This window comes from Phodopus roborovskii, unplaced genomic scaffold (assembly GCF_943737965.1).
Source record: "Phodopus roborovskii unplaced genomic scaffold, PHOROB, whole genome shotgun sequence".
In the NCBI taxonomy this organism is placed as follows: domain Eukaryota; kingdom Metazoa; phylum Chordata; class Mammalia; order Rodentia; family Cricetidae; genus Phodopus; species Phodopus roborovskii.
The window spans coordinates 10,283,933-10,308,233 of record NW_026125506.1 but is presented as its reverse complement, the minus strand read 5'-3'; the positions used below and the strand labels follow the sequence as shown (position 1 = coordinate 10,308,233).

Here is a 24,301-nt window from a genome sequence, read left to right as displayed (position 1 = left end):
AAACCACACACACACACACACACACACACACACACACACACACACACACACACACACACACACACAGAGAGGAAGATTTCATTTCATCATAGAGATATCTAAACTAGTCCTAGTGCTGACCAACTATAATCCCAGGATTTGGAAAGTAGAGACAGAAGGATCAGAAGTTCAAGGTCATCTTAGTCTTCATAGCTAGTTCATAGCCAGTGTAGACTTTGGGAGACTATCTCAAAAACTAAAAAGAGGAATGCAGGGAAGTGGCTCAGTCTATAAAGTACCTGTTGTGCAAACAGTAAGACCTGATATCAGATCTACAGCACAATGGAAAAAGCTGGGTACTACCAGTAACTCCAGTCCCAAGGGGATCTGATGCCTTCTTCTGGCTTCTGCAGGTACTACACATACATATAATACAGAGACATACATGTAGACAAAACACCCATACACATAAAACAAAAATAAAGATTAAAATTTTAAAAATTGCAATATTATTCTTAGTTGGAAACATCAATATTAATTCCTTGGGGGGTGGGGGACAACCTCTTTTTTTGAGACAGGGCTTCTCTGTGTAACCCTGGCCATCCAGGAACCTGCTCTGTGGACCAGACTGGCCTCGAACTCAAAGATTCAGCTGTCTCTGCCTCCCATGTGCTGAGATTAAAGGCTTTTGTCACTACAGCCACAACCCAGCAACAAAATACTTTTATTTTAAAGGGGGGGGGGGGGGAAGCAGGACAGCTATTGCAGTAACAGGACTATAAAGGAGAATGAGTTACACACTCTCAGAGTGAGGCTTCAATGGGCACAGCGCCAGGTAGAACTAAGTGTGCCGATTTTGTGTTCTGAAAATGGGGGTGAGGAGCTGGGGGGGGGGTATTCTTCATCCTTGTATGAAGTATCTGAGATTAAGGACTCGAATTGCCAAGGTCCACACAGGATGACTCCACCTAATGACGAAGGAGAATCCCTGTGCATTCAGAAGCCTCCTTTTTATACAGCTGCAACTACTGCACAGAAACTCTGCACACAGGTTCAGAGCAATCGCATCTCTGCTAAACATCTCTCCTCACATGCTTCAAATATACACTGTACCTTGAGAGCTAAGACTAGACCAAGTGATGTGAACAAGTGGGAATGCTCACGGTGGGAGGGGCTGGAGCAGCAAGAGGGGAAGGGCCAGGGAACTACCTAAGTGTAATAACCTGATATCCAGTTTGGAACTGTGATCCAGTTCCAAAACAAGTCAGCTGTAAAAGTACATGTTTGACTCAACCAGGACCAGCTGGACTACATATGGTTACAAGGAGCTACTCCTTACTAGATTAAAAATAAACAAGTACATAAATTAAGGAAAGACAAAGATGGTGCCCTGGCTGCTTAAGGAAGTTGCATAAGCTTTAGAGTACACAAAACCTGAGTAATCAGGTGCCATCATGATTCCATTTACTTTTAATCTTTAGCAACGTTAAAAAAAAAAAAAAATACATGTGAATATGACAAAATCTTATTATCTACAGGAACTGAATGAAGAATAAAGGCTAGTCCCTAATGACTTCCTACTCCATGACAACTCCTGTTCATCTCTGTCATCTTACTGTTTGATGATGACCTTAACCTGGCATCTCGGGCTACTCTGAAACTCAAGATTTTCCTGCCTCATGACACCACAAACAGAATAACCCACAAACAAAACAATCTCTACTAAAATTCCAACTTAGACGTCAGGTAAAAATTTTCAATACTTAATTCTTTTAGAAGAAAATACCAAACAGGCTCACCAGTTCAGAGCATCTGATACCCAATTCAATCCTAGGGTTCCGTTTCACTTTTCTGGCTCCCATGCACCCATACAGTACAAGTACAAACACAGGCAAACATTCATATACATAAAACAAAAATAAAAAATATATGTGTGTGTGAGTGTTTTGCCTGCATGTATGTCTGTGTACTTTGTGTATACCTGGTATGCACAGAGGTCAGAAGAGGACATTAGATACCTTGAGGCTGGAGTTACAGATAGTTTGTGAGGCAACATATTAGTGCTGAGTATCAAACCTGGGTTCACTGCAAGAGCAACATGCACTCTTAACCAATAATCCAACTCTCCAGGCCTCAAAATACATCTTTAAAAAGGCCAGGAGTGGTGGTGCATACCTTTAATCCTAGCACTTGGGAGGCAGATTAATTTATATGTATTCCAGGAAAGTCTGGTCTACATAGCAAGTTCCAGGCTAGCCAAGGCTACATAATAAGAGAAAGAGAAACTCTTGTTTCAATGGAGAAGGGGCAAGAGGGACAAAGAAACATTGGAGGAAGGGTAGCAAGATGGCTCATTGGGTAAAGATATTGTGGCCAAGCCTGATGACCCACATTTGATCCTCAGAATCCACAAAGTGGAACTCATACAGGGTTCTCTAAACCTCAGCACTGCACTGGGCGCGTGCACACAGAGCACACACACACAGGATTTTTTTTTTTTTACACAATTACTATCCAATTCCTGCTCATCAAGAGTCATCTGAAGCACTCAGGAGGCAGAGAGACAGGTGGATCTCTGTGAGTTCAAGGCCAGCCTGGTCTGCTGAGTGAGTTCCAGGATAGCCTTCAAACCTACAGAGAAAGAGTCTTGAAAAACCAGAAGTCACCTGGATGCTCAGGTTAGCCATCAAAAGTAAACACACATCCTTTTAAGTTTCAGGCAGAAACTCATTGAAGACAACTATTCACCAGGAATTGGTGGTATACACCTTTAATCCTAGCACTGGGGAGACAGAATCAGGTGATCTCTGTGAGTTCGAAGCCAGACTATTTTCAGGATAGCTAGGGCCGTTACACAGAGAAACTCTGACTTGAACCCCCCCCATCCCCACCCCAGAAGAAGCCAACTATTCTTTGCACACTGGTGCTTAACACATGCAGCATGCAGACTAAAGCAAGCACAGGCAGGGTTATTCTCACCTTTACCTGCTCTATATGTCTTGGCTTGGTTCACTGGCATGGGCGTCATAGGAATCGGATATAAAGGCTTGAAGGGATCGAAAACATATCATTAGATTCATATAATGATGTATTCTATCACTGTCTTTTAACGTGATCTAGCCTGTGTTCCTTATGTGTTGTCCAAAATTAAAATAATACAACTAAAAACGATAATTCTGCTCTATAGTAAATGCAAGCCATTTTTCTGTAAATTAATCTTAAAACTCAGATTCATATGCTAATGATATACCAAATCCCTACCCACTGCCCCCTTTGTATCCCTATCTGACATCAGATGTTCACTTAGTGCAATGTAGGATACTCATGCTGAATATAAACTATGGTGGCCCAGCAAAGTCCAACCCATGGGACTTACTTGCACGCCTGGGCTCACTGGGACTGGATACATCATATTTGGTGCAAAACAAACAGGCTGAGTATACACTGGAGCTGGCTGCTGATGACCCACCATTGATGGGCTTGGTTGTGCTTGCGGCCGAGGTGACGTCGGGGTAGTAGAAGGCTTTGGCTACAAAAACAGAAATAAAATTCAACTATTTCACAGTAAAAAGTAGCTATGAATATATATAATCTTTAGAGCAATTTCACCAATCTTTCTATTGATTTGTTTCTAACTAGCACCTTTTCTTCAAAAGACAAGACAAAACAACCTAGCATGTAAGAAGCTGACTCAATATCCAGGGAGTAAAAAAAGGAAAACTTACACTGTAGACATAGCTCAGTGGTAGAGAAACTAGTGTAAGCACAGACTTGGTATTTTCCCTACAATTATCTCTATCTCCTCTCTCTCTCTGTATGTATATATACATTTTATTTTATTTCTTTGAGACAGGGTTTCTTTGTGTAAGCCTGGCTGTTTTGGAATTCATTCTTTAGGCCAGGCTGGTCTTGCACTTAAGAGATTCATGGGCCTCTTCCTCGCAAATACTGGGATTTAAAGGTTCCTATTACAAGGAACCAGAAAGTCTATCCATTTTTCATTCCTCTTTTAATCTTTGTGTTTTAAACAGGATCTCACTGTGTGTCCCACACTAGCCAAACTCATCATCCTCCAGCCCCAGCCTCCTGTTTGCTAGGATTACAGGCATGCGACTACACTTCCCTAAAGAGTGAACAACAGGCATTCACCGTCCTAATGGCTGCTCAGCACACAGTAGTGACAACCCACAAGGAAAAACAATCTGTCATGGTATCCCACAGCTGAGTTTCTTAGATGGGAACACAGGAGAAAAACCATGACTTATCACAATGAAATCGCTCCAGAAATGACCTATAAATAAATGGCCATAAACTCACCTGAGAAAAGGAACGAGGGTTGAACTCCTTTGCATTGGGATTCAATGTTGACTTCCTAATTTGCCTAAATGAGGAAAGAAACAAACAGTGAAACCTGCATGAAAGCATGTTTTCATCAACTCTGCCACACTGGTCAAGTTTCCCGGGACTGCTGACATAGTTAAGATTAAGGACGCTGTGCAGCACTGTCAGTCTCCCTCTGTGACCTACATCTGGCTGCTCAGTCTGACAGACAGACACTGCTGGTACAAGAACAAACTGAACCAATGAAACCACACCCTCAAAGGCAGTGAAGCAGTACTTCAACTGAAAAGGCAATAACCGCTGGGGGGGGGGGGGGAGAAACCCTTTAAAAAAAGAAGGGCATCTACTAATGGGGCTGTGAGACATAGCTGCCCTTCCTTCCACAGGACTGGAGTTCAAGTAATCCATCTGTAACTCCAGTTCCTGAACATCTGACAACATCTTCTGGTCTCTGAAGACACCACATGCATATTGTGTTCAGATGGACATGCAAGCAAAATACTCATACATAAATAACCCTATTTTAAGAAAACTACAATGATTAATATATGAATTCACAGTATTTCTAAGTGTTGTTTTTACAAAGACAGGGCTTTCAATGCAGCCCAGGTTGGCCTCAAACTTGAAATCCACTGCCTCCAACCTCCCAACTGCTGTGCCAACATAGCCTGTGCCGCCATGTGTGTCAAGATTTTTAATTACAGGTCTTGGGAAAAACCATTGCTCTAATATATACATGGTTTTTTTTTTAACTGCACATCAAGAATAAACAACCTGCCATTCTAAAAGTTCAAATACAATTAGGTTGTTAGCCATCCAGAACACAAAAAACCCAATAGTCTATTGAATTGCTTTAATATGCCAGAGGTACAGAATTAAGCTTTATATAAAGATGTGCATACTAACTAACATTTGTTTCTTACAGAAAATGCTTTGCAAGTGTGAGCATCGTTACTTTACTCCCTTTCTCAGCTGGAGCAGCAAACAGTCCTTGCAGTCAGCAGGGTTACGCACAGCTAGAGTCCCAAGACAGGGCTTTCCAACTTTAACTCTGGACTTTGTGTCTCTAGAGAAGTAACTTTTCTTACCCCTCAAAATTGGGTACACATTAGAATGGGAAGAACGCTAAGAATTCAATGGCTAAATTCAGCTAGGAATTATCAAACCAGCTCTCAATAACAGCTACTTTGAAAGCTTTGTCAGCGTACAATCAACTCTGACTGGGAAATAGAAATCCCTTAAAGCAAGTTTTACTTGGATAGAGGATGTACTAAACGCCAGGTTACTCACTCAGCTGCGTCTTTTCTCTCTTCTCGATCATCCTTCTCTTGTTTGCAGGCGGGACTGGAAGTCTGCACCCCTTGGGATGTGACCTCAGGCCCCCTCTTGTGCTCTGCATTACTTAGCACAGAAGGGGAGATGCTGGGGCTATTGGTCTTGCTGCTGCCACTGGTACAGTTGCTGCTGCTGTTGTCAATGAAAGCATCCTTAGCACTTGCTTCAATTTTGTCTTTCATCAAATCTCGTGACTTTTCTCCCTCTCTAGTTTTGCTTAGAAGTTGATCCATTGATTCAGATGTAGAACTTGGCTGTAACTAAATAAAAGAAATAATTTCCCTTGAGTATAAACAAAGCAGTATCGGAAGATAATGAAATAGATTTTCATTCTGTTTTTCAGAATATGGCTTTTTTTTTTTTTTTTTTTTTTTAACAGTTGTCTCTACATAGCCCTAGTTGTTCTGGAACTCACTATGTAGACTAGGCTGACCACAAACTCACTGAGATCTGCTTTCCTCTGTTCCTGAGTGCTGGAAGTAAAGGCCACCAAGCCTAGCTCAGAATATGGCTTTTTTTTTTTTTTTTTTAAAAGAATCAATAACAGAATGATGTATAACTTTAGCAACAAGTAAGCAAGACTCAAAGAGTTTTAATTATAAGCTGAGCTGAGCATAATCCCAGCACTGAGAGAGCAGAGGCAGTTTTGTGTATGGTCTACATACTGAGTTCCAGAACAGAAGGACTATGTAGAGAGACCATGTCCCAAACTTCTCCTAGTATTAGATGGGTATGGTGTCTCATGACTGCAATTTCAACACTTGGGAGGCAGAGGCAAAACTGCTTGGAGTTTCAGGCCATTCTGGGCTACAGAGATTCTGTCTTAGAAGGGAGGAAAGAGAAGAAGGAGTGCTGGTGGTAATGTAAACTAGTCCATCTCTAAAGACTAAAATAGCAGGGTTGGAGGGATGGGTGCTCAGTGGCGTAGAGCATCAGACTGTGGCTCCCAATACCCACACCAGGCAGCTGGCAATCAGCTCTGTCAGACTGTCACACCTATGACCTTTTGGGGGCAACTGCATTTGTGTGCATTCTCCAGCACACAGACAATTACACAACACAGTTAAGAATAACAAAAACCAACTGGATAGAACATTCAAAGGATAAAAATTATTATTTTAAAATGTAACTTAGTTTATGTAAGTTTTGTGTAGAAGAATAAAAGTCACCAAGGGCTCTGAATACACCAACGAAGTAAGAAGCAATTACATTACTGGAAGACTCTCACTATACGTGCTGGGTGTGGAAGAACATAGTGGTTGCAGTCCTGGGTTCAATCCTCAGCACCAACAACATGAATGAACAAGTGAATCAATTCTTTCCAATGACTGCACTTGCTCACACAGTGGAATCTGAACTAGCTTAGGATACTAGGCACATCATACCTTCCATGCATACACCAGCACTAACATGTCCCCATTCACAACTACAAACCTACTGAGCTAGTCACTCAGACAGACACCACAGCAATGAGCACTGGTGTTCTGGTTTACAATGTAAGATAGGAACTTCTTATTTGTAACCTGCAGTCATTAAAAAAACAAACAAAAACAAAACAAAAAACCAGGTGGGCTGAGGTGGAGCACACCTTTAATCCCAGCACTCAGACAGAGAGGCAGCCTGTGACTTTGAGGCCAGCCTGGTGCACAGAGCATGTTCCCAGACAGCTAGGGCTACACAGAGAAACTCTTGTCTGGAAAAAATACAACAAAACCAAAACAATAGAAAAAATAATTATCAAGGGGCTAGAGAGGTGGCTTAGGGGTTAACAGTGCTTACTGCTCTTTTAAAAGATCCCAGTTCAATTTCTAACACCCACCATCACCTTTACTCCAATTCCAAGTGAGGACAACCACTTCTGGCCTTAGAGGGTACCTGAACTTACATGCACATACCCACTTACAGACAGACCTTACAGACACTCACTCTGTGTGTGTGTCTCTCTCTCTTCAAATAAATCCAGTGAGCTGGAAAAATATACAGCACTGGCTGTTTTTCCAGAGGACCTGGGTTCAGTTCCCAGCACCTACATGGTGACTCATGACCCCCTGTGACTCCATTTCCAGACAATCTGTTGCCTCTTCTGGTCTCCAAAGACACTAGGCATGCCCATGGCCCAAATACATAATTCAAACATGCATATGCATTAAAAAAAGAAGTTTGACTTTCCACACATGTGATGACTTAATGCTGTGTGTGTTTAAAATGTATTTTTGTGAACTGGTCATATAACCACACACACACACACACACACACACACACACACACATACTCTAAAATCACTATTTTCTTTTTATAATTCTAACCAGGTTGACAGGGAACTTACCCTAAAATCATTCTTAAACTTCTTTAAATCATCAATCTGTTTTCTATGTTCAGAAACAACTGGTGACATACCTGTGAAAACAAAACCTGTTAAAGATTCCAAAAATTACTTCTGGCCTTAAACCCAAAACTCTATTAGTATGAGCTATAAGAAATGAGAACAGAGGCCAGGTGTGGCAGCATGCTCCTTTATTGCCTTTCCTCCCAATTCTGGGAAGAGAGATAAATAAATAATGAGAACAGACCCACACCCGAAGACTAACAACTTCAAATATCCATTCTGCTTGCTATTTATTAGCACATGCACTGCAAATAAATTTTAAAAGGAGGGCACTCAGTATGGTGCATGAAATTAGATTAACACTGTTCTACTTCTTAATTATGCCTAAAAACTTTAACAAAGTCTAACCTTTATTGTCAGCTTTTGAAAAGCTAGGTGATGTTTCACTTGCTTTAATATTTTCCTTATTTGTTGCAGGAGAGTTCTGCCTCTGATCTTGAAGCCTGGAATCTTTAGCTAGAAGGAAACATCATCAGACAAAAGTTAGGAAAATAACACGAGAAAACACCAAACTTCTAATTTTCTGGTTTGAGGGGAAGAAGTTTCATTTAAGTAGAGGTTCTTCCCTGCACATCACACCAGAGCAGATCAGAACCTCTGTCTGACACCACATTAAATAATATACACAGAATAGAAATATCATTAACAGCTAACTTGCTTCCAAAAATCATCACTGTGTACTCTGAATACAGCTCTTAGTCATACAGTGTCAAATAGGAAAGTTCTTCATTCCGTACCCTCAATGGATGGGGTCAGAGCTCTGCTGGCTGCAGGGCTGGCAGGAGTAGGAGATGCAGCTGGAACAGGCACGGAAACGGCTTCAGTAGGGATGATGCCAGCTTGGGGAGAAGCAAGCACAGGCCCACTGGGAGTGTTTCCAATACTGTTCTGCCTGGGAGACCTGGGTCTGTGAGTTTTTGGAGATAACCTTGGGACTAAAAGTAAAAAGATACTCTGTAAGTTCTCAGAAATAAGACAGAAATTACCAATATTAAAGCGCAGTTTTGATTTTCCCTAATTAAATGTGTTAACTCTGAAGTATTTTGATTAAAGCTCAACAGCACAGTTCAATGGTGAAGGAGGAAAAAAGACATCCATAGTAAAGTTACTTTTTTTTAGAGAGAGAGAGAGAGAGAGAGAGAGAGAGATCCCTACTACAACCTGTCTACTTCCTTCAACACAGTAAGCCAAACCCCTTTGGTAGCTTGCTGCCCAGACTATGTGCTTTTTCTTGCAACATGAAGAAGATCCAGTGCTGGTGCTGAAGGAAAGTAGGACACAATTAGCCTAAAGTGCTCTCTAGCACAGAATGAATGAACGACTTCAAAATAACTGTTTAATGCTTCATTGTTCATTAAAAACCCATTTGAAGAGTTCAGACTCAAGGGCTTAATGAAAATGGTTCAATTTGCATCGCTTTAATGACTTTTCTTTGTGAAGTCACAAGCATCATAGGAGTTCACTACTCTAACTTGTCCAATTAGTGTAGAAAACAACCCTGTAACATGATTCTCAGTGTATCTCTAGCAACTGTTACTCTTCTTTTTACTTCTAATTAGCCTGCAATTTTCAAACTCAATTCTAGACCATCCAACTAATGCCAAAGGAGCAGAACACTTCAAGATTCTTCTCTCACCTTCTACTGTCTTTCTAATCTTCAGTTAAGAAGATCAAGGGAAACAGCACAAAGGAATTTACAGGGCAATTACTACGATTGCACTATACAAGGGTGTAAGAAAACAAAAAGACATTTAACAGTACAGGGCTTTTGTTCAAGCTTAAAGAACTCTTTCTGGCAAAGGTCTACTGGCTAATTAAGAAAAGTAATGGGGAAGAGCGGAGTGGGCACAGTTCTGCCATCCTGGAGGAAACACTGCAAACTGAACAGCACAACAGCTGCAGCGGTTTGGGCCTAATTCAATCTACTCAAAGTAGGATCCCAATCATTACAGCTACCGACAGTCAGTGTCTTCTCAGGCTAATCATGTAAAAGAAGAACGTCTTATTGTGTAGACTTGAAGATCACAATGTGAGTATCTGTTTATTCCACACACAAATGCCATGGAAACATTATTCGATAACAAGTCTAAACATGTTTACAAATTGAATGCAGGGACAGAGTTGCCAGAATAATGGGACAAAAAATTCCTTCAACCAGTGTCAAGAGTATCTGAGATATTTTATAACTGGAAACTCCATATTTAATGCCACCATATTTAATGCAACTCTGTACATCCTCTCAGATCTTCTGCTCAGCCCTATTGTACATGTACTATAATGACAAAATCTGCACTGTCACAGTGTCATACCTACCCCCACTGACCACTGAGGACCACGTTCCCCCTGCAGGACTGGTCCTTGCCACTGGAGGAGCAGCTGTTTCACTTGGGGGGTTGTGGGATACAAATTCTAGGCCGCTAGACATGGAGCCTCTCCCAGCAGAGACTCTGTGATTCCGAGGGTGCCGCTGTGCCTTTGGAGACATCCTTGGAGGACCTAGGAAGACACGATGGACATCATGTAAGTCCTGTAGTGTTCACCTTACTGCTTTTTTTGCTAAATACAGATATACAATTCTTACTTCCCTAGTAGATTTTTGTTGGTTAAAAAAACTAAAATAAATAAACAAACCACACTGTTTTTTTTTTTTTTTTTTTTTAATTTTTGGCCATCTTGTGAGATGTCAATTATCTAAGTATATTTTATTTCCCCCTTTTAAGGTTTATTTTTACTTCTGACTATATTGTGTACGTGTCTGTGTGAGGGTATGTACCCATGAGTTCAAGTGCTGAGCCACCTGACAAAGGGTGCTGGGAACTGAACTCAGGTCCTCTGGAAAAGCAGAAGCTGTCACACAGCTGACCTACCTTCCCAGCCTTATTTCCCTGTAATTTTAAGGCAAGGGAGAGACAAAGTTGATTGACTGGCGATAAATCAAACAACACAGCACAACACTGTATAAACTACAGAATAAGTTATAATAAAGTTTTAGTAGGAATTACAGCTGCATGATAAAATATTCTTACTTTACCTTTCTACCTGATTTTACTTTTTCCAAAATGAGACCCCCACACACACACACCAAAAAATTTTTTTTAGGGACCCCATACTTGCTAGGCCAACATTCTATCTCTGAGCTATACTCTTTAGGGTCCGCAAGGGTAGGGAGAAGTGTTTTTAAACAGAAACCTCAGTTATCTGTGCTCACAATCATAAGGGTTACAAATCATGGCTTATGGCAGTCCTCACAGGTAAGTGCTGCCACGTAAGACCAGAAGAAGGACATCTGGCAGAAATTTCACTGTTGACACTCCATTACTGATTCTGCCAGCCATTAGGGATGGTTGTGTCCACAGCAGTCACTAAGCCACTGAGTAAAAGCAAGCTCAGAACTACCTTTCTCAGAGTCTTAAGTATAACTCCTAACACATGCTCTCTTCTTGTGTTCTCAGTGGGAACATAGTCAGACATGATCTCTGAGAAAATGGTTTATTAATGTCGACTTTCATTTTTTAATTTATTAAATATTAATTTATGTTTACGGTATGGGGGTGCTTGTATATGTCATGGCATGTGTGAGAAGTCAACTTTGTGAAGTCATTTCTCTCTTTCCATCTATACATGGGTTCCAGAAACCAAACTCAGGTCATCAGGCTTGCATAACAAGGACTTTTAGCCAGAGCCACCTCGGCAGCCTACTGTTAGGGCTTTCACTTAGAGGTACCAGCACCCAGAACAATGTAGAACATTCTTAGTGGGCAGTCCAAGAGCAACCCTCCCTCTAACTATAGTCAGATGCCCACAGTTCACTTGCTCAAAGCTTTTAACCAAGGCATTCTCATAGAATAAACACATTTATCCCAGTGGTCTGCAACAGAGCTCCATGTTGCTGCTAGGGACCACTACGAAAGTCATGCATTAAAACTCAGTGAAATTTGCCTTGCAACATTACAATACAATCTTCAGCCATGAAGATCCCTTCTGCCTGGGCGAAATTTTAAAAGTAGCCACCCTTCTGCCTGGGCGAAAATTTAAAAGTAGCCAATATAGTTTACTCCCAATCGGCTTCTTCAGGAAGCTATCAGTCATGATCAGCTATAGTTATCATGGCTTTACCAAGAATCTGGTTAGAACATTAACAGAAATATTCTGAACAAAGGATATTTTATTTTATTAGTTTTATGTTAAACTTACAAATTGCGTTAAATCAGAATGCTAACCTTTTGGGGACAGGATATTGGGGTGGCTGGGACAGAGTCTCACCATTTAGCCCTGGCTGTCTTAGAACTCATTAAAAGCCAAACTAGCCTCACTTTCAGCAACCCTCTTGCCTATGTCCCAGGTGTGTGCCACCATTCAAAGTATATGACATGCAACAATGGTGGATTCAGTACCAAATACAAATAATTTTGACAAGAGCAAAAGAGATAAAAACAAAAACCAACAACCACCCAAAAAAAAAAAAAAAAAAAAAAAAAAACCCTCAGATTTATACCTGTTTTTTAATTGACAAGTTTTAGATAAAAAGCCCCCCCACCAACCATTAAAGTAGCCTGCCACTATAACAATTATAACAATGGTGCAAAACTAATTTAAAAATAATTATCCAATTAAATTTACAGTTCCTCAGGTACTTTAAAAAACTATTGTTACCTGAGGGTAAACAAACAAAGCCACTATAAGGAATATCATGGATCACAGAGGACCCCAAGGTAGCACTTGTGCCTTTGGCCAACAGAAAGGTTCACTGGCACCATGGCAGGGTGCAGGAGTGTGGCAGGGTTTTATCCACCCATGCCCTGGAGTGGTGAGTGGGTCACAGCCTCCGTTCATCACTGTTACTGTGCTGGGGCTATGACCCTCCTGGGCTATAAAGGAGCAACACTACAGACAGGTCAGATCCCATCTTTACATCCAGGACAGTGCAGAGCTTTACACACAGCACTTAACAAGTTTTACTCTAGTGAACAAAAGGTTAATAGAAATAGTTTTAATAAACTCAAGTTAAAACACAGAAATTATAGGTTATTAAATAATGAAGAGGAAACTATTTTGTAATCATAAACTCACAAAGGAGTTAAACAAAGACAAACAAAAAACATGAACAAATCGTGGTATTGTACCTTCTGAAGACATGCGTTTAGGCACAGTAGAGACAGGAGCTGGAGAACCATGAGCAGAGGGGTGAGACGGGGGTCTGGATGGCCTCGAGGGGGGCCTGGAGGGCGGCCGTGTAGGGGTGGCTGCCCGAGGTGGAAGAGAGTTGGGACCTGACTGGTAGCGAGAAGGTGGGCGAGAGGAAGGAGATGGGCAAGGCGATGGCCAGGGAACACCTGACAGAACAAATGATATGAAGGAAAGTATAAAAACTAAAGAAAAAAATGAGGGAAAAAGTAAACAGAAAAAAAAGTAAAATGACAAAAATGATTTCTTGTACATTTTAACCCTTTGAGGACAGTCATTTGATTTGTGATAAGTTTTAGCATAACTTAACTGACACAGATTCACATTTTACTTTAACCTCCTTAAAATTAAGTCTGTGTAAATGAATACACGTTCCCAAAGGGTTAATTAGGATCTACACATACTACTGAAGGAGACAGTTAAGACTCTGCCTAGGAGCCTCACTCTTTCAGCTGCTGACAGTCATTACTTGTGAAGAGAACGTCACACACAGATAACTTCCCTCAGTAAACACAGTCACTCCTGCTCAGGAAGGGCATCTCCTTTATTGGTTTTAGTTCTGAACAATAAAAAGAAATAGCAGCTACTGTAGCCACTATAAAAGCCGTTTCCTTACGTTCACCTGAGATGTTCATCAGGCCTGCATTTGAACCTCAGCATCAGTGTCAAAGCTCACTAACCAAGTCCCACTTAGGTAGAAATAAAAAATTTCTTCTACTGTTTTCTAGAATGCTGGAGTAACAGCACTGGGTGCTTTTGTGAAACAAATCTCATTTCAACCAACTAGAAAGTGCCAGCTTATTTACAGCCTGCGGTACCAATGTGAAGGCTGCAAACTGCAGGGCACAAGCCTGACAATAGCCAGACACTGAGGCCATTTCCCTGGTGCTGAGCCAACAGTCCAGGGCTCCTCTCCAGGGGGCTACACACACTTAAGAGTCAAACATTTTTTAGCCCCCCTTCAAGTTTTTAATTTGAAAATTCTGTTCATAAACAAATGAAAATCTTTATTTGGTGAGCAAAGACATCTCCACCGCCATTACTAGGTAGAGGAAATACGCAAGTGTTTACTTGAAGAGGAACTCTGAAGAAAAGACTCAGCGAAAACAAATGAAACTACAAAGTTAGTGTTCCCTGTTTATACACATCTGAAATTCCTCTCCTCCCTACCTTCAAGATGAGGTTTCATATGACCCAGACTGGCCTCAAATTCCCTATGCAGCCTAGACTGGGCATCCTCTGCCTCAGGCATGAGCCTCCTTATCTTAGCTTGCACTGTTCTAACTTTCAACACCTGAAAACTGGCTGCCCATTCGTTTCTGAGTAACAACACACTATTGCTGTCAATTGTAATACTGCCATATAGTTCACTTCTGCTGTTCAGTCTACCTGATTTCTAAGGTTCTCTGCTCTATTTTCAGCATGATTTTATTCACATGACTCTTGCTCATAAATTACCCTAAGAGCTTCCCAGAAGTGAATAGAATGAAAATCCATCACAGTTAAAAACGAATCTACATTTGCTGAGGTATCTTCCACATGAAGGATGCCTACAGTTTTATTAACCAGTTTTTAAAATCGAGAACCACCTCGAGAGTTTCCAATTTGTATGTGGAGTGTTTTTAGGCCAAATGAGTAGGAGAGTATGCAACAGCTCAGGACCATGGTCCCTCTAAATGTGCCAAGGACATTACATGATGTCATACTATCTGATAGCCACAAAACAAAACTAAGTTATATTAAAAACTACTCCACAAAATTCAAAAATGGCATGCACATTCCTATCTAGTATGTAAACTCTTAAATATTTAGATATCTCTATATTTGATCAATAACATTAACAAATCTGGTCAAAATACTTGCCTCCATTAACTATTCTTTGGTCTGAACCAGAATTCGGGTTGAAGTCTGAGGTGTGAGAAGCAGCTCTTGATGGCATGGAGCCTGGTCCAGGTTGGCCCATCCGTGGTGAGCTCTGCCTCCCACTTCCCCAGGGTATGACTTCTCTGTTTCTTTGTCCAGGAGGAATATATTTATTTTCCCTGGAAATAAGAGAACCTCTAAATCGTTTATGCTAAAAAGTACAGGGCTAACAGAACACTTAATGGTACACTAGGTATCACGTAAGGCTCAGTTGCCATCACACCACGTTGTGGCCCTGTGTGTCCTCCCACCAGCAATTTAACAAGCTGTGCATGCTCACTCTCACCCTCCCTGACGCTCCATGGTGATCAGAAAAATCACTACAGTCAGCTGTGAAACCTTGAAGACAGGATGCAGCTTGTGCTTTACCCACAATGCAGCAATGTTCAACAACATGTTTATGAAGGAGAGACCCACAAGTCCTGCAAATGTACTCGACCCTCAAGTCATTATTTCACCCCTCAAGTTCACTTCACACTGTTTTAACTTACATGCTCTCAGAACAAGCATCAGTAAAAGCCAATTTCCAAGTAAGGCTCAAGCCTTCCTTCTGTCTAGCAGCTAATGGCTTTCTCTCAGCTGCATACTATCACACAGAGAGGAGGACTCTGGCTCAGCATGTTTGTTCCTCACTGTTACCTACAAGCTACTCTCCAAATATGGCACACAAGTGCTTCTGCCATCTGCCACCATGGCAGTCAAATACTGGCCCTGGGTCTTTTAGCCTTTGCCTGAAGCCATGTTTCTGCAGAAATGAAAAGACTTTGCCACACTGCCAGTGGCAAACAGGCCCCATTATCCTATCACAAAGTCACATCACCACTTGTCGAGGCTCTTGAACTACACATGCAGTTCTAGTGCATTCTCACTCCAGATGTCCCCAGTATTCTGAACAAATTTTCACCCTGCAAACCACAGTGCAGAGTCACCAGGTCACTGGGTCCCTCTGACCCTTGTTTTAAAGAGCTCCACAGAGTCTGGGCTGGGTCCCCCGTCTTCAGCACTTGATTCCAGAGAGCTAAATTCCAAAAGATCCTATTTTCTAACAGAAACTTAACCAAAGCCATCAGCATTGTCTACCAAACTCATGAAAGAGGAAACAGTTGATGGCATTTTCTCACACGGCCCATCACTGTGTCCATACACTGCATTATGGTCCCCTTGATATACCTAGTGCTTGTGCCATGCCCCTCGCGCTCACTGCAGTTCCTCTGGACCGCTGTGTACTTTTCCTCCTCGCTCCTGTCATCATTCTCAAGGGCCACACGAGCTTTGTACTGAGCACTGGATTCAATTTCCTCTGCTAATTGGTTTGCCCTTGCCTCCCGTTTTAGAAATTCTTCTGAGTTATCCCTTTCTAAGGGAACCCTAAACACAAAGAAAAGAAGACGTAAGTGATCGCTTCAATGCCACATTTCTGTTATATGTCATGCACAATTATTAAGAACGTTTAGTGCATGAGGTCACCAGAGACTTGTTATAATAAATTAAAATATGCACTTTTTGTTACATAAAAGAACATTTACTACTTCAAGAAATGGTTCATGCAATCTTTTTTACAGTTTTTAAAGACAAAATGCATTTTGACCAGAAAACAAGATGGGGGGGGCACTATATCTATAACATGTTTTAATGTGAGTTTGTCAGCCGAATAGTTAACAAAAATAAATGTCACATCTTTGCTTTATTTATTTAGTTTTTTTAGGGTAGGGTTTCTCTGTGTAGCCCCAACCAACCTGGAACTCACTCTGTAGACCAGGCTGGCCTAGAACTCAGAGATCCACCTGCCTCTTTCTCTTGAGTGCTGGGGTTAAAGGTGCAAGCCACCTGTGTCAGGTTTTGTCTTTTTGTTTGTTTTGTTTATGTGTAATTTAAAATGGGACAGAAACAGTTATTCAACAACATAATTTAAGCTGATGTAGACAAATTAGCTAAAAGAAAAAAAACTTTGAGAACTTACGTATATGAAGATAAACTGCTATCGTATGTGGACACCACACCGTAATTCTCTTCATTATATCGAAACATATCATTGGGATCCCATCCATTAGACTAGAAGGAAAATGGAGATCATTTTTCAAAATGCAACTTTTTAATTCAGTTGCAACCTATTTTTTCGGTAACAGCTAACAAACTGCTCTGGCTGGATGTAACCTCACCCCTTTCTGTCACCGATACAATCTTGCTTTTAGAAACCTTTTAAAGAAAGCTAGATGTAACTCATACCTGTCATACAAGCACTAAGGAGACAGAGACAGAAGGATGTTTTGGTTCAAGGCCAGACTGGGATACCATAAAAAGGGCCCTATTTCAAAAAAGAAAACAACTATTTAGGAAATACTCTTCTTACACATTACATGACTTATCTGAGAGGGTAGGAGGAAAACTTAAGAGCATCCAGCCACATCATAAATCCAGGGCCTCTTGGGTCAGAGTTCTCTCCTTCAGTTGTGCAACAGCCTTCCCCACAACTTCTATCACTAAACAGGGTCTTAGAAGGACAAGAGGTACATTGTGATAGCCCAAAACATTTGGGAAAGGAAAAGCAGTCAAATTCTCCCTACTGGATTTCCATGCCAGAATCATACCACACCCTGCCAGGGAAGGACAGCATAAAGCAATGGGAAGGCTAATGCCATGATACCACACAATCTAAGTTTTAGAACTGATTGAATAGTTGCAGGAGGATCTCATCAACAGCTATGGGTCCCATTGCCCTGACTTCCAACTCAGCATTATTACTCTCCATCAGTAAAGGAGGAAAACTGCCACTCTCAAAAAACATGAGCTGCGTTCTTCAGTCTGGCAGAACCAGGGCAAATACAGCAGAATCTTAGAGGCAAGTATCAACACATACCTCTCTTTAGCCTGATAGGTTAAAGCTGGAGGGACAGTTACTTTTCCAGAGGACATGGTTGAGGAAAAGAACTAACTCCTGTAAGTTGTCTTCAGGACTCCGCAGGCGTGCACGTGCACACACACACACACACACACACACACACACACTCATTCTCTCTCTAATTTTTTTTAATTGGAACATTATTACTTCTATAATTTTTGAGTGATGCACCATACTAAACAAAAAGATATCCACCAAAACTAAGCATCTTCAAATTACAAGGCACATAAATAACAATAAGACTTTCTTGGGCTTAAGCCAATGGCTTTCTTTCTTTCTTCCTTCCTTTCTTTCTTTCTTTCTTTCTTTCTTTCTTTCTTTCTTTCTTTCTTTCTTTCTTTATTTATTTATTTATTTTAAGATTAAGAGCTCTTACTACTAAGCCAGGTGTGGTGGTACAGACCTTTAATCCTAGCACTCAGGAGGTAGAGGCAGATGGATCTGATTTCAAAAACAGTCGAGTCTACAGAGCAAGTTCCAAGACAGCCAGGACTACATAGAGAAACTCTATCTAAAAACAAAAAACCCAACTAAGAAACTCTAAAAATAAAACAAAACCCAATGAAAATAAAAAAGAAGTCTTAGTACTCTTGAAGTGGAATGAGGCTGGATTCCCAGCACTTGCATGGCAGCTCTCAACTCCCAACAATTCCTGCTCCAGGGAATTTGATGGCCTCTTCTGGTCTTAATGTGTACACAAACGCATTCACTCCCCCCACCCTTCCAATCCCCCCCAATATGTATTTTTAGAATTTAAATACAGTACTGCTCTCACAAAACTTGCTTTTTCTGTTAATAAGTATATTAGATATTTTTCTGGGTTTTGGTAGGAATGTATTGCTAATAAATTCATGTTTTCAGCTGGTCAGTGGCACACATCTTTAATCCCATCACTTGGGAGGCAGAGGCAGGTGGGATCTGTATGAGTTTGAAGCCAGCCTGGTCTACAGAGTGAGTTCCAGGACAGGATCCAAAGCTACACAGAGAAACCCTGTCTGGAAAAACAAAATACAAACAAAATTCATTCTTTTGTGATGGGTACCTACAAACAAAAATAATGCTGTAAAATAGCCTGAAACATAATTATTTACATGTATTATAGATATATTAGGACTCAGGTAAATCTTCCATTTTCAATTAAAATGATAGGATCTCACAATGTAGCCCAAGCAGGACTTGAACTCACAGAATCCAACTGCCTCTGCCTCCTAAGTGTTGGGACTAAAGGTGTGCACCACCCACCACAATCAATCAGCTAAAGTAAATTCTTAGTAGTAACTGCTAGAATACACCACACATTTTAAATTTTGATAAACACTGCCATTCTCCACAAAACTCCCCTATCTAATAAGAGTAAAACTGTACCAGTTTCCCATCACAAAAGGTGCAGCTGGACACATTTGAGACCCATTATAGTAAGTTTAGGTGAACCTTGGGGAGGTTGGGGGTGGGTGGAAGTAGGTGGGAGATCTGTGGTTGGTATGTAAAATGGGAGGAAAAAAAAAATCCTTCAAATAAATAGAAATTTAAAAGAAAATGAGGTGAATCTTAAAGTTTGAAGATGAACAATGATAGCTTCCGAGGGTAGCTCTGTTCTATTAGACAGAACTCTTAGAGGAAACGATACTATTGGCTACATTACTATTTACTATGCTTTAGATAGTAAACCCAGGCTCTCTGTTCACAACACAAGGTTCTTCACTCAACCTTATTTATGGCACAGTTTAACATTAAATCTCTATGCCCTAAGAGGCTAGAGGGATGGCTCAGTGGTTATTAGTACTGGATGCACTTCCAAAGGACATAGAACCTCACAACCATCTATCTGTAACTCTAGGTTTGACACCATCCCTCTTCTGGCCTCTAAGGCAAATGTTCATAGACATACATGCAATGCACCTATACGCCCAAATTCTACTGAGATTTGACTTTGTAGATGGCAGGACAGAAGAAAACCAAAAATAAAACATGGTAAATGCACATTTCAGAACCAAGTTTCTGTAGAGAATGACACTCATTTCATTTCAAGGTGATGCTTTAATTTAAATGTATTGTGATTATTTATCTTTTGTGGTTGTTATTTTTTCACCCTCAAGACAGGATCTCACTGATTAGCTCCGACTAGCCTCAAACTTGTTACATTATTTCATCTGTCTCTGCCTCTTGGCATTAAAGGCAGGTAAAGCCACACCAGATTGGTTTGATTTTTTTTTTGAGTAAGGGTCTTACACCATTCAGGCTAGCCTCAAACTTTTTCTTTAGTGGAGTCTGATCCTGAACTCCCAACCCTTCTACTTCTACCTCCTGAACAGTGATTATCACAGCTGCCACACCAGCCTAAAATTTTATCTTAACCATAACTTTCTCTTCCTCAGACAAAAGAGCCAACTGGACTTCATCTCTAGGACAGTCACCACACAGGTAAACACGATCCACCTTAGGCAGCTTATTTTCCAGGCATTCAAAACACAGCAGGCTGTCATCTCTTAACCTCAAGTTTCCAGTAGAACTTTGTCACAAAGACTATTTTCTGGGTCAAGGAGAAATGCTTTTCTCTTGTCTTTGCTCTCCATGTGCTCCCGAGGACAGGGACATACTGAGAGCTGGGGTTCTTGAGCACACTGGCAGTTACAGATGGCACTCACCACATCATTCTCCAGAGCCTCCAGTTCCTCACTGGCTGTGAGCTCCCCCGCATCCCAGGGCTCCAGGTCCCTCTCCTTGTGCTCACCATTCACTTTGGCACTGACAGCAGAGTCGGTAAAAGCATCTGTGAAGATGACAACAGGCAAGCAACAATAAGACACAAGACCAGTAATAATGGGAAGTGACTTTCTGCTATCTAAGTATCAATAATGCGGTCAACTGTCAACTGCAGCACAGGCGATAGTGAAGGCATGGCTCTCATCACACCATGTTGGGAAGCACTGTGTGCATGCAAGCTGACAGTGGGTTCAAGTTCTTTCACTGAACAGATCAACAATTAAGACACATCTTTGAAGTATTTACTGCCAAATATTATTAGTTGCTTTTTGTTCCTGTGATGTTTTGTTTTAGACAGTGCCTTACTGTGTAGCCCTAGATGGCCTGAAACTCAATATGTAGTCAAGGCTGTCCTTCAACTCTTCCCGCCTATACCTCCACAGTGCAGGGATGGCAAGCAAGTGCCACCATGTGTGACTAGGCAGAATGGTTTCAACTTTGCATAGTTTAGGTCTCTGTGCAAGGTCTGTATGCAAACTTATCTTCTGACAAGACATGTGGTAAGTTAAACTATTTTGAGTGACCCTTCCCTTTCCAATACACCCCTCAATATCACCTTCTTAAGAAAGGCAGATTCTGCAGTACTGCCTGTCTCCAGCAGCCTCACCACCCCTGCTAGCATCCCTGAGCCCAGCTTAGAAGTTTGCAATACCTACATGCTCAGCTAATCTTATTTCTAAGGAAAAGAAATGCCCTACAGTTGGGGGTTAAAAGACCTAAACTGCACTGCTCTGCAGGAAATGCTCTGCAGATATAGGTGCACACTTAAATGCTTGCACTTACACATCTTTCTAATACAGTAAGTAATATTTCTGACCTGTTCTGCCAGAAACCACAAGTTCCTAAATTCTTTTACCCTGACCCTTTATGACAAGTTGCTACAAAGAGCAAGAGAAGAAAATAGTATTATGGTCTAGAGTTATTCCACAAAAGACGACTATTCCAGGGGCATTGCTCTGGCATAGTATCCCCAAGGGTCAAGGTATTGCCAAAGTAAAACACATGAGTGGAAAATTTTAGGCAGAGCATTGCAAGGGTAACAAGGCCTAACATCCTCCTCTCTTCCCAAAGGAGGGGTCCACAAACAATAGATGTGTACCACGCACACTAGGCAAAAAGGTGCCATAGGGCCAAGAATGCACATAGGAAGCCCCTCCTAGCCACAGCAGAAGAGTGGAGCTGTACTCTGGATAAAGCTCTTAGCAGAAAACAAGATGCAGCCCATCTTCAACACTCCATCATCATCTGAAAGCCATAAACAGCCCTAAATAGCTAGCCTTATTACTTCTTCTAGCTTGTCCTAACCCTGCTCATCATCCGAAAGCTGTCAACTGTTGGCAAATGTTAGTTCATGAAGCTGGATGGCTCTGCTCTTGGTATTCAGTTACCAACACCCACAACCACAACCACTCACAATCACCTGTAACTCCAGCTCCAGAAGAGTCCCTTCTGGACTCTGTGGGCACTACTTGCACTCAGGTGAACACACTCACACACCCCCTAATCAAAGATAATTTTTTTAAATAAATTAATTTACTCAGCAGGGCATGATACATGCCTTTAGTTCCAGCATTCGGGTGGTAGGGCAGATGAATCTGAGTTTGAGGCCAGCCTGGTCTACAGAGCAAGTCCCAGGACAGCCCATAGAAAGCCTATCTTAAAAAACAAAAACCAGGCTGGGTGGCAGTGGCTCACACCTTTAATCTCAGCAATCGAGAGGCAGACACAGGGATCCTCTGTGAGTTCGAGGCCAGTCTGGCCTACAGAATGAGTTCCAGGAAAAAAACCAATAATAATAATAAAATAAAGAGAAAAACAACAAGAAATTAATTTATTCATGTATACTTTCAGGAAGAAGACAGATTTGTTAGGATCCTGGGATTCCTTTAACTAAAAGGAACTGAAAAGCACAAAAGTAGACTACAAGGTACTTAGAACCAGTCATACTCCTCTCTACCCAAGGAGCAACACTGTTCAAAACTAAGTTCTCTTAACATGCCAACCAGTAACATTTCAAAAGCACACATTTAAGTAAACAAAAAACTTATTTAGAAACAAACTCCACCTATAAAACTAACACTGATTCAGGAAGGTAAAATTCACAGCTGGGAGGTAGCTGAGCCTCCAACACTGGGAGTCTGAGGTAGGTTCATTGCTGTACAATACATACAATAAGAAGCTAACTGGGGGGGGGGGAGACCAAAAGAAAGACAGATGGAAAGATAAAGACAGAAAGGATAACATGATAAAAGTTAAAGTATAAAAGATTGTCCCATACTCACAAACAATTATACCCTCTTTTGGAGAGACAGAGCCTTGCTACATAAAAAGCCTAGTATAGTAGCCTAGAACTCTGAGATTACCTACTCTCAGGTCAGGAAATATAGACAGATGTGAACCAAAACTGGCCTAAATTGACCTTTTCTTTTCTTGTTATGGGGAAAGTGTGTGAAATTTTCAGAAGATTTGGGGAAGAGCCTAAAGCTCCTCTCAAAGTACCAATGTAGGGGAAAAGAAAAAAAAGAAACCACAGACTTGAGAGGGAGGGAGGGGGGGGGAGAGAGAGAGAGAGAAGCATTAGACAGAAGCCTACTACTCAGGAAACAGCCCAAGAGTGAGCAAGGCCTGTGGAGGTTCCTGGAACCACACTGTCTCAGCTATTCAAGATGCAGGGCATTTTTATCTGGCCTGCATCATGCTCAGTACTGTATACTATAAAGAGTGAGTAGTCGTCACACACTGTATCTTAGCAGTATGCTTTTATTTCAAGGCAGAAATGGAAGGAAGGAAAATGCAAAGGGCTACAAGGAATGGCACTCCATCACAAAGCAAGCCTCTTTCTACAGCCAGTTTGAAGAAAGGCTTCAGCCCCAAATACCAGACGTCAGGACAACATACTCTCATGATCTAAAGAGAAGCCAAGAGGGGAATGCTCTACACTCTGAGCGACAACCAACATGGCAGAGTGAACAGCCCCACCTGTACAATCAATGCTCAGCATTTCTTTCACAGCAGTTTGGATTTTAAATGTATCACTGCTGGTCAGGAAACCCAGCCACATTCTAGTCACAGGCAGAACATGTCCCTGCCACAACTGAAAATCTATAAATTTTCTCTTGTGGTTTACATAAAAACATAAGTGCTGCAAAAGCAAGATGTACTAAGTACCACAGCCAGTGACAGACACATGGTAGATGGTTCTGAGGAAGTTATGGCCATAGAAAGGAAAAGAAGCAGGGAAAGTTATCAGACAAGGAAGAAAGAACGATTTGGTTATTACTGTGTCCCACTCCCTTCTTTATAAACACACAACTTATAAAGGCCTCCAGACTAGAGAAAAGGTCTACTTGTATCTGTTGGCTGGATCACTGTTGCCACCTGGTGGTAGTCAGAAGGAAATAGCTTTCTCCTGCCCCATTGATAGTCTTGCTCCTCAAACTCAAAGTCAACTATGTTCGACTTCACACCAGGCATGTTGGATAATGCAAATA

General features: G+C 41.3%; 1 protein-coding gene across 1 annotated transcript in view; it reads right to left on the bottom strand.

The window, feature by feature from the left end:
- The window catches only part of Atxn2 (ataxin 2), an 82,402-nt gene that overhangs the window by 15,832 nt on the left and 42,269 nt on the right, over positions 1-24,301 (bottom strand). The window contains exons 6-18 of the mRNA XM_051176591.1: positions 20,693-20,817; positions 17,109-17,200; positions 16,319-16,516; positions 15,089-15,267; positions 13,165-13,374; positions 10,355-10,537; positions 8,779-8,976; positions 8,390-8,497; positions 7,982-8,052; positions 5,611-5,915; positions 4,297-4,360; positions 3,356-3,508; positions 2,965-3,025 (exon numbers count right to left, since the gene is read on the bottom strand). Of these exons, the coding sequence (XP_051032548.1) occupies positions 2,965-3,025; positions 3,356-3,508; positions 4,297-4,360; positions 5,611-5,915; positions 7,982-8,052; positions 8,390-8,497; positions 8,779-8,976; positions 10,355-10,537; positions 13,165-13,374; positions 15,089-15,267; positions 16,319-16,516; positions 17,109-17,200; positions 20,693-20,817 (1,947 nt within the window). The remainder of the gene's footprint in view (positions 1-2,964; positions 3,026-3,355; positions 3,509-4,296; positions 4,361-5,610; positions 5,916-7,981; positions 8,053-8,389; positions 8,498-8,778; positions 8,977-10,354; positions 10,538-13,164; positions 13,375-15,088; positions 15,268-16,318; positions 16,517-17,108; positions 17,201-20,692; positions 20,818-24,301) is intronic.